The sequence below is a fragment of the Leucopleurus acutus genome (assembly GCF_964270905.1).
Source record: "Leucopleurus acutus genome assembly, chromosome: 3".
NCBI classification, from domain to species: Eukaryota; Metazoa; Chordata; class Mammalia; order Artiodactyla; family Delphinidae; genus Leucopleurus; species Leucopleurus acutus.
In genome coordinates, this window is record NC_139145.1 from 1,360,070 (window position 1) to 1,378,282 (window position 18,213).

Genomic DNA, 18,213 nt, shown 5'->3' on the forward strand with positions numbered 1-18,213 from the left:
CGGAGAGTGGGTTCCTGGTTGTCAGGGGCTGGGGAAGGGGGTGGGGAGTGACTGCTTACAGGGCGGGGCTTGTTTTGGGGGGTGATAAAAATATTTTGGAATTAGAGATGTTGGTTGCACAAGTCTGAATACACTAAAAACCACTGAATTGTATCTTTCAAAGGAGTGAATTTTATGGTATGTGAATTGTATCTGGTTTTTTTTGAGGAACAAACTGCTTACACATGCAATAAAGTCTATGCGTCTCAGTTGCATTGTGCTGAGATCAAGGACCAGACTCAGAAGGCCGGGTACTGTGTGATCCTACTTATGCGACTTCCTGAAAAAAGCCAAACCGTAGGGACAGAGCAGATGGATGGTGGCAGGGGCTGGTAGTGGGGGAGGGGATTGACTACACAAAGGGGCAGGAAGGGACACCTGTATGGTGGCCTGCTCTCAGTCTTGATTGTTAAGGGTTACAACTGTATGCATTTGTCAGGACTCACCAAATTGTACACCTAGAAAGTACGAACTTGCTGTTTGCGAATTAGACCGAATTAGACCCCTATACATCTGGCTTCAAAGAAAAAAGTAAGGTGTTTAGAAGAGTGCCCAGTACTTAGTAAAGCAACAGTAGACGCTAGCTGTTACTATTATTGTTATTGGTGGTGGTGGTGGTGGTGTGTGTGTGTGTGTGTGTGTGTGTGTGCGTGTGCACGTGCAAGTAGCCCCAAACCCGTGAAACTAGATCCCCAAATATGAAACTTGGATTCTGGGGACACCTGGAGCCCCTCTCCAACACACACACACACATCTGTGAGCACACACACAACACACAAACACATAAGCACATACATACAAAAATACATTGCACAGGGACTTCCCTGGTGGTCCAGTGGTTAAGACTCTGCGCTTCAGCTGCAGGGGGCACAGGTTCGATCCCTGGTCAGGGAACAAGGATTCCACATTGGGGGGCGGTGGGGGGGGAAAGCATGTGCATAGAAGCACACACAAAACACATCCACACGAACACATGCACACACACTTATAAAATACACACGTGTTTACATACACACAAATACATGTGCATGCACATGCAGGCACCCACAAAAACACTCATACACAAATACCCATGTACACACAATTACAAAAAACAAACACGCATGCACACTCATACACACAAAAACGTCCACACAAATGCATGTCACCTACACATACACACAGGCCAAACACACACAGGCACACACACACACACACACACACTCCAGCAGGGCAGGAGCCCCATCTGGAAGCTGGGCTGGGAGCCTCTGGGACAGGACAGGAACAGGACGTGTGTCTGTGTGTTCCAGATTGGGTCGCTGTGAGCTGTGTGTGTGTGTCTGCCGAGGTGGGCGTTTCTGGGCTGCCAGCCTCACTCTCTGTCTCTAGGACACAGACAGGCCCCCTCCCCCCACAGGCCTCCTCCTCCCAGCTGGTCCCCACCTTCCTGTCCCCACCCTGGCTGCAGGCCGTGGGAACCTACTGTTTGGGCTGCAAGAGTATGAGAAAGAAGAGGGCCCCGGCCAGGGCGGCTGTTTCTCACAGTGCCTCTCCCTTCTGGGCCTCAGTTTGCTAGGCTGTAAAATGGAACGATGGTTTCTGGGGGTATCTAGGAGCCGCCTCTCCAAGCCCCCCGTCCTGCACAGCTGTGACCCCGCCAACTCTGGCTGCATGTTAGTCTGAAGCCTTCTGCAGAAATAGCCTAAGACTGAGGAGAAGCTCAAACGGAAATCCCAGGCCACAGGGCCACCTGGTAACAGAAGTTCAGAGGGTCGGGGGCGGAGTTCATTGCACCCTGAGGAGCCCCTCCAAACCCAGCTGTGGACACCCAGTGGCCTTGGGAGGGGAGGCCAGGAGCCAGGTGGCGGGTGGAGAGCCCAGGCAGAGAAGGGGGGAAATTGTGCGCACAGGAATGTGTGTTTATCCTCAAGGCCTGTGTGTGCACACCTGACTCTGGTTTCTGCAGGTAAATGAATTAAGGTGGCCTCAGGTGTTTCCTGGTCAGTGCGCATGGTACCCACAGGTGTGTGCAGGTGTGAGCTTGTTCACACCCCTGCACACATGCCTAGAATGTCTGTCCAAGGATCTTTCTGTTGTTTCCGGATGTGCAAGTGCCCAACACGTGGTGAACACTTGGCACGTATTTGCAAACTGATGCGTCCACTTATTCACTGGTTCACTCCACAAATACTTAGCAAGAACCACCCACTTGGGTGCTAGAGACACACCAGGAGCCTAAGGGCGCACATGGACCCTGGGGCCATCGCCTGTGTTGTATGGTTAGCGCGCAGCCCACAAGGGCAAGCCTCTGTGTGTGCACGGCACACACACTGGTGTGTGCGCTGCAGGGTTCGCACACGCAGACACACGGGGTGTGTGCGCGTCCCCACTGGTTCCCATGCGGGCATGTGCAGGCTGGGCCCGGCTCCTCCTTGGCACTGCCCCCCCCACCCCTCTGCCGAGAGTGCCCCAGGGCCGGGTGGGGCCCAGCAGGCCCGGAAACCTCTCGCAGCTGATGTGCTCAGTTTCAGGGAAGCCACCGGCTGCCAGCGTGCTGCCCGCAGAGCCCACCTGCCTTTGCACCTGCCCCCTGGGCTTCCAGGAAGGCTCGGGTGGGGGGGAGGCCCTGCCCCCAGCCTTGCATGCCTGAGTCCACGGCCCAGACCCACCTGGTGGAGGGGGTGTGCAACCCGCTTTCTCTCGAACCTCCAGAGCCCCTCACAGCTGGGACGAGCAGAAGAGACTCAAGCAGAGGAGGGTCCCTCTCCAGGAGGGGAAACTGAGGCACACACAAAGGCTCCTTGCAGAGGGTCCCGGCTCTCAGTGGATGCCCTCCACGCTGCTCCCACTCCAAATCTGCTGGCGTCAGGGGTCTGCACAGCAAGCATTTGAACTTGGAAAGAGTTTGCGGTCCTGGTGACCACACATGGTGCTGGCCAATGCAGGTGTGCTGGTCTGAGGGTTTTTATCTGCTCGTGGTACCTGCACAGACGCGGGTATCTGAGGGCACAGACGTCTCCACTAACGGGCATCGGTGAGCGTGCATGTACCTCTGTACAGAACGATGCGGGCACACGTTCAGGTGCCACACACGGGTGTTTAATGTCAGCGTCTGCGTGCCCTGCGCGCTGGCACGCACGAAGGGATCCACTCTCTGCAGGTGTTTGTAGGCAGGTGAGTGTCTGCACACAGTAGGCCTTGGCGCGCAGACAGGGGTCGGCCCACAGTAGCCTTTGCAGGGAGGAGAGGGGTCGGCCCTGCACGCAGATCAGACCCGGGCTGACCCAGTGGGCGTCTGCAGCCGGAGAGGAGCTCCCCACCGTAGGCCTCGTGCGCGCAGACCCGCGCCGCTGCGGCCGGCTCCTCCCACCCCCCCGCGCCTGGCCGGGCAGGTCAGGCGGCTCCGGCGGGGCGTGGGGCGGCCGGCGGGGCGGGGAGGCTATTCCGGGCGCTGGCGCGGCGCCCGGGCCCTGCGCGCCAGGCCGCCCGGGGAAGGCGCCTCTCACAAAAGGAGGGTCTGTGCAGACGCCCCGCCCTCGGCCCGGCCGCCCGCCGCCAGGGGCTGGGAGCGGGGAGACGCCGACGGGGCCGCCGCCGGCCTGGACACCACCCCTCCATGCCGGGGCGGCCGCAGACAGCGCGCCTGGCGGGCACCGCAGGGAGGCTGGCACCGCGGGGCACGGGAGGGGTTCGGCGGCCGGCGATGGGGGCTCCGATCGCGCACGGACTGCGCGCCCAGGGCGCACCCTCGGGGGCGCCGGTGGGTGTCGGGACGTGGGGAAACGAGGGGGATAGGCCCCTGCATTTCGCCCACTCGGGAATTTCTGTCTCTCACACACCCGCCTCTGTCTCCAGTTACCCAATTTAAGGAACGAGGAAGCCGGGACTCCTGCCTGCTGGGGAGGGAGGGGCGTCTGGGGCCTGGGTCGGCGCCCCCCACCCCACCCCGAGTGGCTGGTGGGAGGGTGAGGTGGAGGGAAGGGGTAATAAGGGTCGCCCAGGTGTCACTCGGACCAGCCAGGACCCAGCACTTGGCTGGTCAGTGTGTCCCTTAGGGACAAAACAGTCTGTTCCACGGAAATGCTTTGGTGCATTATGTTTTCGCCTCGCCACGTGGGAGGGCAGTTAGAGTTTCCCTTTTGCGAAGGGGGAAACTGAGTCAAGCTTGCACGCGCCGGTAGCCAGTTAACCGTTGAGACTAGATTCGAATCCAAAGCTCCGCGGCTGCCCCCTCCGCCACCCTGCCAGCCATCCCGGAGGCATTTATGGCGCAGCGGCACAAACGCCGCTCCGCGCCTGCACGCCGGCGATTGCGCGCTCACGCCTGGGGCGGGCGCGCGCACGTGTGCAAAAGGGTTTTCGGCTGCCCCGCGATGCGCCTCACCCGCCCCAGCCCAGCACAGCCCCGGACCTTGGGAACCCGGCGCCCGGGAGCAGGGGGTGGGTGGGAACCAGGAGGAACAACAGGGCAGGAAAGAATGGGGAGGTGCTGCGAAGGGACCCCCCCCACACACAGATGCAGCTGTGTGTGTGTGTGTGTGTGTGTGTGTGTGTGCGCGCGCGCGCGTGCGCCCGCTACTCCCTGGGCATCCTCGGCGGAGGTGTCACTCGGGTTGTGTGTCACTCTGGGTCTCTGGAGGTGGTCGCCGTGGGCCCGTGGGTATCTGTGTGCAAGGCTGTGGGTGACTGGCGAACTTGTCCATCTGGTGCTCCCTCTCCACACTGGGGTGTGGGCTCGGGGGCGGTGGCAGGCAGGCCTCCCAGAATCTTTCGTGCACAACTCCAGGGGGCATCATTCGCAGACTTTTCCCTTCCAGCAAAGACATGCTCCTCCAGCACTCCCCACCCGCCTGTGCCCAGGGCACCACTTCGACCCTTAAGATCTAGCCGGGAGGCCACGGCCTCTGCCCGGCCCCTGAAGTCAGGGAGAGAAAAAAAAGAGCAGGCGAGGAAATGGGGAACGGGTCGGTGGGGCACCGCCGGCGAAGGGACCACGGGCTGGTTTGCAGAGGGAAGGGGAGAGCTGAGGACAAGAGGGACAGGGCCAGAGGTCCCACCCCGACCCCGGGGAGTAAGCAGGGAAGCACTATGTAGAAGCCCGGCCCAACGCTCTTCCCAGAAAGCACGTGGTTTCCTTCTGCAGCTTCCTAGAAAGGGGGAGCCCCCGCTCCGGCAGACATGGGTACCCCCAGGGGCGCCATCTTACCTACTGAATGGGAGGAGCCAGAGGTGTGAAGCTGAGGCGGGGGCTCCCGTGCACCCTGAGGTCTGAGAGCCACTCTTCCGAGATGCTAGCTACCCACGTCTCCTTAGCCACCAGAGGGGACAAGCCCCAACACCACACAGCTGTCCTGGGGCCTTTCCTGGACCCACTGTGGGCAGGCAGGAAGTACCAGGGAGTCGAAGCCCCCAAGAACAGCCTGGAACAGGAAAGGTGAGGTTGGTGGATAAATAAATCCCGCCCACCACTTCCTCTCTGGCCCGTGTGTGCACGCTGGAGGCTGCGTGGTTCTTCATCTGTGTGTCTAAGGGCAGTGGCCCAGGTGTGTGTTTTCGTTCGTTCAGGGTTACTTGGGCCGCCGCTGGGGCTAAGTTGGGAAACCAGAGTAGACAAGACACAGAGAGGTGTCAGTTGCATGTGAGCCTAGGGGTCTCACGTGTCCAGATGTGTGACTGGGAATTCAGGTTTGGGTAATATTGGGGGGTTATGGGTTGAATTGTGTCCCCTCGAAAGATGCGCAAGTCCCGACCCCCGGTACCCGGGAATGGGAACTAATCTGAAAATAGGATCGTCGCAGATGATCAGGTTAAGATGAGGTCCTCAGCGTGGCCCTGATCCATCGTGACTGGTTTCCTTATAAGAAGGGGACATTTTTGGGGAATTCCCTGGCCGTCCAGTGGTTAGGACTTTGTGCTTTCACTGCCGAGGGCGCGGGTTCGATCCCTGGTCAGGGAACTAAGATCTCGCAAGCCACGTGGCACGGCCAAAAATTAAAAAAAAATAAAATTTAAAAAGAAGGGGACATTTGCATACAGAGACACACATAGAAGGAAGAGATGTGAAGATACAGGAGAAAAACATCTAAGAGGCAAGGAACACCTGAGGCCACCAGAAGCAAGGGAAGCCTGGAGAGATCCGCCCCACAGCCCCAGAAGGAACCAGCCCGGCTGACACCTTTTCTCAGATTTCTGGCCTCAGGAACTGGGAGCCAATAAATCATGCAATAATCATGACACCCCAGTTGGTGACCCCAACAGTCACTTCTTTCTGTGGAACAGACTGTTTTGTCCCTAAGGGACACACTGACCAGCCAAGTGCTGGGTCCTGGCCAGACACAGATCCAACCACCCAAACACGTAGCCACACAGTTTCAGAGACCAAGCCCTACTCACAGGGACACAGGCAGAGAGGCCAATGCTGCCATGCACAGGTAGAAGGAATCAAATAGTCACATACCAACCAACCCTTCTGGAAGGCTCTCCCTTCTGCTCTAAGTGCCTTACCTATCTTCACTCAGTTAATGCTCAGGACGCCTGAGAGATGGGCACTCCGATCAGTATGCCCATTGTACAGATAAGGAAACTGAGCCCAAAGAGGTGAAGCAATCTGCCTAAGAGCGCAGGGCCGGCAGCCTCCACGCCAGGTTCCAGCTTCCCCGGAGAGGTGGTGTCACTGCGTCTGGCCAGGACCCAGCACTTGGCTGGTCAGTGTGTCCCTTAGGGACAAAACAGTCTGTTCCACGGAAAGAGGTGACTGATGGGTCAATCTCTGGTTATATGTAACTCCGGATCCGGGCTTGAATCTTCGGGCCACAGCATTGAGGAAGTGCCAAGTGGGTCCCACGAGGGGCTTGGCCACAAGGGGCCTGGAGGCTGAGAAAAACAGATTTCTCCCAACCCTCTTGAATCTGCAGCCTAACACAGGAGACGGATAAGGAGCAAAGGGTGACAGGATGAAGTTGTCATTCCAAACACGGCGGGGCAGGGGAAGTGGGCAGAGCCAGGAGGCAGGCTCTCAGGGGTCTTATCTGGAGGGTTCCCTGAGGAGGACATCTCAGGTGAGGACAAGAGGGTGCTGGGTGTTAGCTTGCGGAAAGGGAGGGACGAAGGGTTCTGGAAAGAGGTTAGAGGGCCAGGTGTGCAAGCAGCGTCTAGGCCCAGGGTGTGTGTGTGCCACGCCGCATGCCAGGGGTGGGGTGGGATGAGGGTGCGGTGCCTTCCCAGATCCTGGGCTACGGGGAAGTGCTAGTGCTGGGGCCCACAGACGCAGGGCGGGCACTACGAGTCCAAACTTTGGTAGTGACACACCCTGCAAAGTGGATGAGCCCCCAGATGTCATGCAGGTGAGAAAAGCCAGACACAGAAGGCCACAGAGTGTGTGCTTCCACCTGTATGAAACGTCCAGAACGTTTTATTTCCAGGGAAATCCACAGAGATAGAGAGTGGATTCGTGGTCGTCAGAGGCTGGGAGAGGATGGGGTGACTGCTCATGGGCTCATGGGGACGGGGCTTCTTTTTGGGGTGATGGAATGTTCTGGAACTAGATCATGGTGATGATTGCACAACTGTGTGAATATACTAAAAACCACTGAATTATACTTTAAAGGGGGTGAATTTTATGATATGTGAATTATATCTCATATATATGCACATATATACATATATATATATATATATATACACATATAAAGTTCTAACTCTGAATTACTACCTGTAAGAAGCAGAGAATAACAGTACCTATCGTGGCGTTGTTTTCAGAAGGATAAGTGATGGCAGGGCTGAGGGGCTGGCCCAGTGTAACGTCAGCTACTATCATATCACCTCTCCCAGTACCGCTGCCCTATGTGACTGTCTCACTCCTGGCCCCCCAGCCCGGTCCCCAAGTCCAGGGGGACATTATGGGCTTCATGACGTGCTCACAGGGCCAGTCCCCTTTCCCGGGCAGGGAGGGTTCAAGGAAATAGCGGGAAGCGTACACACCATTGAGGCCTCGGGACAGGGAGCACATCTGTCTTTACACATGTCGACACGCGTGTGATTCTGTGGTCGTGTCCACTGTGGCGTGTGTGTGCACAGGCGCACGTGGGGACAGACGCTTGACGGAGCCAGCGTGTTTAGGGGACAGACTTGGAAATGGAGCTCAGAGAAGCCACGTGCCTAAGGGGATGGGGTGAAGCTGGAGTCTGAGCTCTCCACCCAGAAGTGCTGGGGGGACCCATGTGGGCAACAGTGTGTATGAGGTCTGGGGGGCTGTGTGTGCGTCTCCAAGTGTGCCTGCGTGTGTGTGTGTGTGTGTCTCAGGCCCGAGGGTGCAGGTGTGGATGGAGGTGAGCGTGGGTGCACACCAGCTGGGGAATAGCGTCTTCCTGCACTGTCCTGCTCCTGGCACCCAGCCCCCAGCAGTGGCAGCCCCGGGGAGGCGGCACCTGCAACAGTGACGGAGCCTTTGTGACCTGTGGCCATTCCTCCCTGAACTCTGGCGGGGGGGGGCTGTATTGGGGTGCAGCCTGCCCCCTCTCCCTGTCCCCCTGGGTTTTCAAGACTCCTGACCAAGCCATGGCTCCTCCAGTCTGGACCTCAGGCTCCTCTTCTGGAAAATGGGACAACGGCATCGTCCTCAGTGGACAGTGGTCAAGTTAAGGGTGTCTGCACCCAGAGACGATCGAATCAGCCAAGCTGCTGTTAATACCTCCTCCGAACAGCCGTTGGATTCTGGGTTCGGTCAGGAAGACTCAATGCTTTTATTAACGACAACAACAACAACAGCAAGAGTAGTAATAACATGAATGAGAATAATGGGAGAACTGGTATCAGAACGTAAGAGCCATGACCCTGCAAGTTCGCACGTTCGCGTGGTGGCAGCGGAGAGAGCTGGGGTTCACCTCTCCTGGGAAGCCACGCCCCCTCTGAGAAGCCACGCCCCCTCGGCGTCGTCAGTTAACCCCTAACCCTAACCTGCAAAGTAAATGAGCCAAATATCGAAGTTGAAATCAAGGCAGGGTCAGGAACGGTGCCCGCAGAGAGGCAAAGGGACCAATCGGCTAATCCTATCTTGATTTACAGTTTTGGTCCCCAAGGGATATTCTCTCTCTCTCTCTCTCTCTCTCTCGTTTTTTTTTTTTTTTGTTTGCATTCGAGTTAGAAATATATTGCTTGAAAATATTATCTTGCCCACCGAGTTTTTGGTCTCCTGCTGTCTTCAATTTTGCACGGAAGGCGTGTGCCGCTCGCCTCACCCTAGTCTCGGCTCTGCTGATTCGCAGGGTGGCTGTGAGAGGATTAAAGGAGATGCTTCTGGAAATGCAGGGGACAGTAAGTGTGCTGATAATAGTCGTAGTCGTAATAATGGCTAATCCTTTTTCTACATTCTGAGTCAGAGGAGCTAATCTAAGGAATGTATGTTTCATTTGACCTCAACGATCTATGAGGTAGGTAGCATTATTATCCCTATTTTTCGGAAGGGGCAACTGAAGGCACAGAAAGGTTAAGGTACCAGCTCAGGGTCACACAGCTGGGGTCCCACCCATGCCCTGTATCTCCTTGGACCCCAGGGGCCTGGGGTCTTGCTCCCACTGCACCGGGGACTTAGGGAGGAGAGAGTCAGAGGTCATGCGGCCCTTTTGTCTGGCCAAGGTCAGGATGGGGACAGAGCAGCCCACACCCGCGGGCGGAGCCGGCCGGGAGCTTCTCCTGGGTGCCCCGCCTGCCTCGACAGGGGGGTCCAGGTCACCGTTGGAGCAATGAGCCCAGCTCTGTCCACCTCAGTCCTTCCCCATCGATGCCCCCCACTGAGGCCCCTCAGCCTCTGCTCCCCTTCCACTCTCTGGGCCCCATCTCAGGGGCCCTCCCCATCTCCCCCCTGGCCCCTCGCAGTCCCTCCTCCCCCCCTCGGGGCTTCAGGCCCCTCACCTCCCAACTCCAGCAGGATCCCTGCTGGAGCTCAAGTCTCCTCACTCCCTTTTCCCCCACCCCTACGGGGATTCCTTCGGCCCTTCTCCCCCTCCCGCTCTGGGTTCCCCCTCGCCCCACCCCCATCCCTAAACCCCTCCTCTTCAAACTCCTACCTCCACCCCTCAGGGCTCGGGTCTCTCCACTTAGAATCTCCCCTCCCCCAAATCCCTGCAGAGATTCCTTCCAACCCCCTTTAGACCCGCTGAGTTCCCCTTTCCCCCCTCCACCCCGCGGGGCTCGGTTATCTCCTCTTAGCATCTCCCCTCCCCCACCCCCAGAGGGATTCCGCTCCCCGGGGCTGGCGGGGGCGTGGTCCCTGCTCCGGGCCGCAGCTCATTTTCCTCCCTCCCCACTCCCGATCTCCCCTCTGGAGGGATTCCCGCCCCTCCCCCCTCGTCTCCCTCTGGGATTTCCCCCTTTCTCCTTCCCTCCCCCATCCTCCCCCGGCGGGGCTCCCCCCAGCCCCGTGACTCCCCGGGGCCGTCGGGGTTTTCCTCACTCGCCCACGTGGGGCTCCGTGGAAAGGTCGCGGCCTACGTCTGGCCCCTGGGTTACCTCCCCACCCGGTTCCCAGGCCCCGGGGTGCGGGGCAGAGGTGAGAAGGTGTTGCACGGGCTCCGCGAGCCCACCCCGCAGACTCGGCGCGGGAAGACTGAGGCTGGAGTTCAGGCTGGGCCGCGCTCCCAGTTCCCTGCCCCGGGCCAGGGGAGTCACCGCGCCTGCGAGTTCAGGGGAAAAGGAGGTGGCCGGCCAGGCCTCACAGTTTCGGTTTAGAGGCAAAATGCAGCAGCGTGCCAAGCCCAGCTGGGCCGGGAGCACGACTTCCTGGGGTATTTTTCTGCTTGTTGATTTTAGTTTGGGGAAAGAAAAAAAAAAATCTTTTTTTCTTTAGTGCAGTGCAGAGGCCCACCCTGGGAGGGAGAAGGCCTGGGTGGGGGGTTGCTCTCTGGGGGATCCCCGAAGCTCTTCCTGCAACGCCCAAGCCCAGAGGCAGCTCTGAGCTCCAAGCCCACCTCGCTGTGTGGTCGAGGTGGCCCCTTGACCTCTCTGGACCTGGGCTGCGGTGGCAGCCGGGCGGGCAGGGGCTGCAGCAAGCCCCCAGGGGTGCGTCTATATGTGCCCAGAGTTTGGGGTTGGCTCAGCGAGTAACAGCGGCGGCGGCACGACGGCCAGGTTTCGTAATAAACCGGTCTTTTAATTGCTCGGGGGCAGGAGGAGGGGAGAAGAAAAAAAAAAGAGGCAAAGATTTGTTGGACTTGGGTGGCGCCGGTTGCAGAGAGAAGAGGCACTGTTTTTGCAAGGAGCCTGGAGCAGCTAACTCGGACTTAAGTAACACTTCCTGGTGAGCCTGCAGGAGGTGGCGTGGGCGGCGCCAGTGCTGTTGGAGCGCAGGGGAGGTGGAGGTCCTGGTCCCGCACTGAGGCCGGCGGTAAATACACAAGAACCCAGAAGCTTTAACAATTTATTACAAGGCCATCATAGTAGAAGTAAAAATATATGTATCTGTAAGCTTCCCATCTTTTTTTCACCGATTCAAGTAACAAGTGCAAGTAACAAAATAGATTGTCTATTTAGTTTGCAGACTGGGAGTTCGCCGGTAGAGAGCAACACAGCCCTGGCTCCCAAGTCCCAAAGTACTGTCCTGGCCAGGGTGCGGACCCTCGGCCCACCAAGGCCCGTTTGCACATGTCAGCTCTGGTCTCAAGGAGGGGGGCGGGTACTATCAGTCCCACCCCACCCCTGAAGTGTGGAGTCTCAGCCCTCCTGTGGGGGGGGCACAGCTCCCCCACTCCAGCTTCTGCTCTGTCGCCAGGCCTGAGCTCCAGGGTCCCCTCTCTTGCTGGCCTGGGTCCCATCTTCTCCTCACACGGTGGCCGCTGCTGGCGCTGCTCCAGCCCCGGCGCCCTGGGGTGGCCGCGCACTCCCTCTCCTGTCTTCAGCCTCCAACGATCCTGCCCCCGACGGTCTCATAGGTTGGGTTGTTTGGGGGGGTTCTGGGAGGGAGGGGGAATCAAATATTTATTTTATCGTGTTTTTTGGCAGCAACAGGTTCTGACGCCGGGCAGGGTCTCAGCGCTCCTGGAGGGGGATGTAGGGGACCCACTGGTTGTTCTCCCTGCTCTCTTCGCAGTAACTGGCAACCTCCACCAGGCCGTGGCTTTTCCAGGCGTCTGTGTGAGGGTTCTGTGGGAAGGCGAGGAGACGGGGTTCAGTGGGAGCCCCAGGAGTGGCTGGAGAGCCCCCCTCTCCCAGGGCCCCTTTGGGGAAAGCAGGCTGGCTCAAAATAGCTCGCTGGGTGACTAAGGCCCCGAGACCCGGCCGGCTGCCCATGGGGACATGCCGAGCATGGCTGAGCGCTGAGCTGGTGCAGACCGGCCAGCTCGACTTTGTTGACAAACACGGGCCCAGGTGCCGGGGTAGGGAGGGGGCGGGGCGGGGCCGAGGCCCAGCTCACCGTGACCAGGAGGCAGTGCAGGTCCCGGGCCTCGGTGGTGCCCTGGGTCTCGGCCGGCTCGCCCAGCAGCTGTGCCAGGCGCTGCATTCCTGACACCCGCACGATGTCAATGTCGTTGTCACAGCAAAAGGACTGGATGAGCGTGAAGTGGATCTGCAGGGCGATGTCGTCCTCCTCCTCCTCGTCAATAGCCAGGAGGCACAGGACCACGCTGTCAGGGTCCCTGAGGAGCCAGAGTGGGATGGTGGGTCAGCTGGGGACTGGGGAGGGGCCACCGTTACGGCGGGGAGTTTGCAAAAGCAAAGAGAAACCGCAGGTGCGCAAGGGATCGCGTCTGCATGCAGATAAATGGTGGGGGAGAAGACATTCGGTTCAAAGGATGGCGGGGTAAGGCAGGGGCACAGACGCGGTGACTGCCTTCAGATGATGCCGCACCGGGATACTGCAGCCTCCACCCCTCAAAAAAAAAAAAGGCAGAAAGACCCTCGACCCACAGTAGGGACACTTGGGGGTGTCCCAGCCCCATGCAAGAGAGGGATGCAGCAAGGAGCGTGCAGAGCGGAGATCCCCACTCGCGCCCAGCCCGGTGCCGGGGTCTCACTCACACATTCATCAGCTTGGCCGACTCGTACACCCCCACGGTGAGGCGGTCCTGGCGCTGCGCAGCCACCAGCAGCTCCTCCACCGCGGCGCTCACCGTCTGCATCCTGGAGCCAAGGGAGACGGGGGGTCACGCCGGGCCGGCCACGGGGCGCTCCGGTCCCCGCCCGGCCCGGCCGACCTCAGGCGGCGGGGGCCCCGCTACTTACTTCTGCGCCGCGTTGTCGCACGCCACGAGCTCTTCCAGTGTCATGTTGCAGTTATAATCCACAGTGGAAAACAGCCCCACGACAGTTCCAAGGGAGAAAATGCAAAGTCCGAGGCCGGAGAGCCCAAAGCCTTCCTACGGAACCCAATCGTTCGTCAAGACCTTCGGAAGGCAGCGAAATCCTCCCCAAATAAGGCGGAAAAAAAATTGCAAGTGCCTCAGCAAGGATAATCCAGGCAACTGCAAAGTCTGACGTCCTCGGCTTCAGCGACCTTAGCGCGCGGTTGCCGGCGCCGCCATTTATAGACTTGTACAAACAGGGGCGTGGCCCCGGTGGTTCATCCGCCCCTCCTATTGGAGAAAAAACAAAGGCGAGAGAAACCCGCGCTGCAGTTGGCCGGCGGCGGGGAGGGGGCGGAGCGCCGCGAGGGGGCGCCCCACGTGGGGGCGAGAGCCGGGAGGAGGGCGCGGGGCGGGGGGGGAGGGAGCCGGGGGAGCTTGAGTGCCAGAAAAGAAAAAAAAAAGCAGAAGTTTTCTCCTGATTTCCCGGCAGCCGCGCCGCGTTTCGGGGCGCGCGCGGGATTTCCAGCGCGCGAGGCGGCCCGGATTTTCGGGGGGGCCTGGAAACCCCGGAGAGTCCCCGGCCCGCGCCTTTCCAGGTTCTGCTGGGGTTTTGCACGGAGATGGAGTACGGTTTGCAGCCTGATCCTTTCTAGGTGGTGGTGGCGGGAGTCTCCCCAGGCTTCAGGGACCCCAGACCCTGGGTGGCTTTACTTTCTGGGCCTCTGTGTCCCTATCTGTCCAATGGGAATGCAGCGCTGGCCTCTTTGGATTGCAGTGAGTCCTAAATAAAATGAGGGGTGCATGGTAAGCGTTTAACAAGAGGTGGTGGTCGCTGGAGGCCGCCTCGAGGTACCCAGAAACGGGGGCTGCAAAGCCTAGGGCCGGGACCGGTCGCCCCCTTCCCACCCCCGCGAGTTTCAGGGTGGGGCGCGCGTGGGAGGCGCAGGTGGCTCGGCCTCGTGGGCTCCGCGCCCCCTGCAGGCGCCTCGCGTTGCAAGGTTCTGACCGCACGTCCGCCTCGCACCTGACCGTGGGGGGAAATCGAGGCCCGGGAGAAGCGAGGGGAACCGGTTCCTGCGTGCGTCGCGCGCTGCCACCTGGGCGCGCTTGCAATGGTGGTCGCCGCCTTTATTTCCTCCCTCCGGAGCGGGCGCTGAACGTACCTAGCGCCCACTGGGCACCAGGCTCCCCGTTATCACGGTTCATTTAACCCCCAAGGACGCGGGAAGCAGGGGCTACTCTCATCTGCAGGATGCAAAAGGGGAAACTGAGGCTTGGTGAGGCCTCCACTCTCTCAAGCCCCCGGTTATTTCGTGCTGGAGGCTGGAGCCACACGTGTGCGCCAGCCACGGCCGCACGCTGGGACGGCCGCCAGCCTCGCCATCTCCCCTGGTAAGCAGTTCACGAGCCAGGCGGGCAGGCCCGCGTGGGACTGGCTACCACGGCCGAACGGGGGCTCCCGATGACTCACAGCTGCGCCCCCTCCCCCGCCAGCCTGGGGTCTGGCCTCCGCCCCGCGGCTCAGTTCCCCCAGCTCCCGGGCTCGCTGTCCCGCTGACGCATCGCGCCGCCTCCGCGCCGCCCACCGTGGGGGCGCGAAATGTCCCGGGGGCTGCGGGGCGCAGCGGCGCCACCTGGTGGCCGCGCGAGGTCCCTGCGCCCGCAGCGCCGGAAGGGGCAGACCGGCGGGGGCGGGGTGAGGAGGAGGACAGGGACTGGGTGGCAATTGCAATATTTTAAATACGCAATATTTTATATGTGAAACATGTATTTAATAACTTTATAGTTGCAATATTTTTTTAAAATCAACTAAACTACTTCCCAGGGGTGCCTGCTTTTGTTTTTTTAATTTGGTTGTGCTGGGTCTTAGTTGCAGCTCAAGGGCTACTTAGTTGCGGCTCCAGGGCTCCCTAGTTGCCGCACGTGGTCTCCCCAGTTGCTGCATGCGACCTCTTAGCTGCAGCATGCACGTGGGATCCAGTTCCCTGACCAGGGATTGAATCCGGGCGCCCTGCATTGAGAGCGTGGAGACCCAGCCACTGTGCCACCAGGGAAGTCCCCTGGTTTTTTTTTTAATGATAAAATATACACGATATTCATCATTTCGATCACTTGTAAGTATACCGGTCAGTGGAATTAAATACGTTCACGATGCTGGGTAACAATCATCGTGATCCTGACCCAAACCTTTTCTATCATCCCCAGAGTAAACTCTTGGGAATTAGACATGAATTGCCCCCAACTCCTGACACCCACCATTCTACTTTCTGTCTCTATAAATTTGATCCTTTAGAGAGGTCCTGTAAATGAAATCATACTGTATTCATCCTTTGGCGTGTTATTTTACTGAACATAGTGTCCTCAAGGTTCATCCATGTTGTTCATCCATGTGTGTGTCTGCATTGCCTTCTTTCTGAGGCTGAATAATATTAGACTGTAGGGAGGAGCCACATTTAGTTTATCCATTCATCCGTTGACGGACACATGGGTTGTTTCCACCATTTGGCTGTTGTGGACGCCGTTTTTGTCAACAAAGTTTTATTGGAGCAAAGGGCAGGGTGTAGGGTGAGGGGAGTGAGGTATTCACCTCTGACACACATTTTAAGGGAATGCCACAAAACTCAGTCATCAAGATAAACAGTATTATAGGGACTTCCCTGGTGGTCCAGTGATTAGGGCTCTGAGCTTCCACTGCAGGGGGCACGGGTTTGATCCCTGGTCGGGGAACTAAGATACCACAAGCTGCATGGTGTGGCCCAAAAATAAAAAGATATTTTTTATTTTAAAAATTTATGCCAAAATAGCCCCACCCACGATGAGCAAAAAATTAAGGTTTTATGTACAGACACCATCTGACAGGGTCGGGGGTGGAGGGCAGGGAGGTGAGTTGTGTACATGCAAGGTCAGATCCTGTCTTTATTTGCAGTTTTGATCTTTTATTCATCATGGATTTTTTTGTATTGATTTTGACTTTTGAAAATATTGCATTAAAATATTTATCTTGAGGATTGAGTTCTGGGCACCCCCTTAAATTTTGCTCCTAAGGTGAGTGCAGCCCTAAGAATGTCCCTGTCTGCTCCTAGGAGAGAGAGGTGACCCTGTTTACCGGGGAACCCTCACCACCCTCATGGAGAACATGTGAGTTGGCAACTTCCCCAGCCAGGAAACCGGGCATATCTGCACCCGCGTTGCAAATGAGATCCCTTGTCTTTAGAATTGATAAACCTAAGCGCTTTAAAATTTAATTTTGCATTGCATTCAAGATACGCATAACAGCAAACTTTTCTTGAGCATTTACTACGTGCTTAGCCTTTTGTAAGCAGTTTCTCCTTTGATGCCCAGGAAGCAACACTTGTGTGACGGTTGCAAGTTTATAGGGGGTGGAATAGAGACTCAGGAAGATGATGCTGTTCATCCAAAGGCATGGAGCTCAGAGTTGTCCAAGGATATTCCAAGATACTCCAGCTATTCCAAAAGGCAGGGGTTAGGACGGGATGTTTGGAGTCCAGAGGGAAAGAGAGGGAAATTGGGGGTTGCAAAATTTAAAGGGGCACCAAAACCTTGCTCATCAAGATAATCTTTTTCTCTCATTTTTTATCAAGCTAGAAATCACATACCATAAAATCCACCTTTTTCCAAAAAATATATTTATTTATTTATGGCTGCATCGGGCCCTTGTCGCCGCGCGCAGATGCTCTCCAGTTGTGGCGAGCAGGGGCCACTCTTAGCCGCGGTGCGCGGGCCTCTCGCTGCAGTGGCCTCCCCCGTTGCAGAGCACCAGCTCCAGGTGCACAGGCCTCAGTAGTTGTGACATGCGGGCTCAGTAGCTGTGGCTTGCAGGCTCTAGAGCGTAGGCTCAGTCGTTGTGGCACACAGGCCCAGTTGCCCTGCGGCACACGGGATCCTCCTGGACGAGGGCTCGAACCCATGTCCCCTGCATTGGCAGGCGGACTCCCAACCACTGTGCCAACAGGGAAGTCCCAAATCCACCCTTTTAGAGGATCTAGTTCAGTGGGTTTCTGTAGAGTCACAAGTTTGTGCAATCATCACCACTAATCCAGAATGAGATAAATATATTTCTTCCTTTTCTTTTTCTGGCTGAGCCATGTGGCTGGTGGGCTCTTAGTTCCCCGACCAGGGATTGAACCTGGGCCCTCAGCAGTGAAAGCACAGAGTCCTAACCACTGGACCGCCAGGGAATTCCCGAGGTAAATTTTTTTTAATGTGATAGTTTAAATCATAATGCACGCCAAAACACCCATCCATGATGAATGGAATATTAAAATTTCCCATCAAGACAGAGTCAGTGACAGTCCCTTACCAAGCCATATTGGAGCCCCAGACGAAAGGAAAACAGTATGATTGATCCTGTCTTGATTTCAAATTTTGATAATGTAGTCAGCATGGATTTTTTTGCATTAAAAATTTTGTTTTAAATATTGCGTTGAAATATGATTTTTCATTGTGACTGAGCTTTGACCTCACCCTCGTTCTGGCCCTGCTTCTTGGGACCCGGCCTTTAACCCCCCACCACAAGCAAACCCAGGAGACAGGAGTGATGTTACCAGGGGACAGAGGGGAAACCAAGTGTCTAGGAGGTTGGGGCATTGGTTTTGCCTTGGGGGGTGGATCAGGGTTCTCTCCCAGCATGGCAGCTGGAATGCTGCAGGGTTAGGAGTCCCAGGGCTGGGGAAGGACATTTGAGAGGTGAGTGCAGAGCCGGAGGCCCCTTTGCATCATAGGAGGTGTTATGGACCAAAAGTTTATGTCCCCAAAATCCATATGCTGAGGCCCTAACCCCCATGGGATGGTGTTTGGAGGCGGGGCCTTTGGGAGGGGATGAGGGTTAGGTGAGGTCGTGAGGGTGTCCCCCCCCCCGTAGGATTTGTGTCCTTGTAAGGAGAGGAAGAGAGACCAG

At 57.5% G+C, this 18,213-nt stretch overlaps 1 protein-coding gene across 1 annotated transcript; it reads right to left on the reverse strand.

Moving 5' to 3' along the window:
- Window positions 1–11,184: 11,184 nt before the first annotated feature.
- Window positions 11,185–13,494, reverse strand: GADD45B (growth arrest and DNA damage inducible beta). Its single transcript, XM_082835612.1, has 4 exons — window positions 13,234–13,494; window positions 13,030–13,131; window positions 12,425–12,647; window positions 11,185–12,153 (listed from the first exon to the last, which is right to left on the reverse strand). The coding sequence occupies exons 1-4, from the start codon at window positions 13,275–13,277 to the stop codon at window positions 12,040–12,042; spliced, it is 483 nt and encodes a 160-aa protein (XP_082691738.1). The 5' UTR covers window positions 13,278–13,494; the 3' UTR covers window positions 11,185–12,039.
- Window positions 13,495–18,213: the final 4,719 nt, after the last annotated feature.

What these genes read in the sequence shown, in the direction of transcription:
- GADD45B (XM_082835612.1), bottom strand. Translation starts at nt 13,277, where the DNA reads ATGACACTGGAAGAGCTCGTGGCGTGCGACAACGCGGCGCAGAA. An exon ending in TGCGACAACGCGGCGCAGAA is followed by an intron (nt 13,132 to 13,233) that starts GTAAGTAGCGGG and finishes CCTTGGCTCCAG; the next exon opens with GATGCAGACGGTGAGCGCCG. An exon ending in TGCACTGCCTCCTGGTCACG is followed by an intron (nt 12,154 to 12,424) that starts GTGAGCTGGGCC and finishes GCCTTCCCACAG; the next exon opens with AACCCTCACACAGACGCCTG.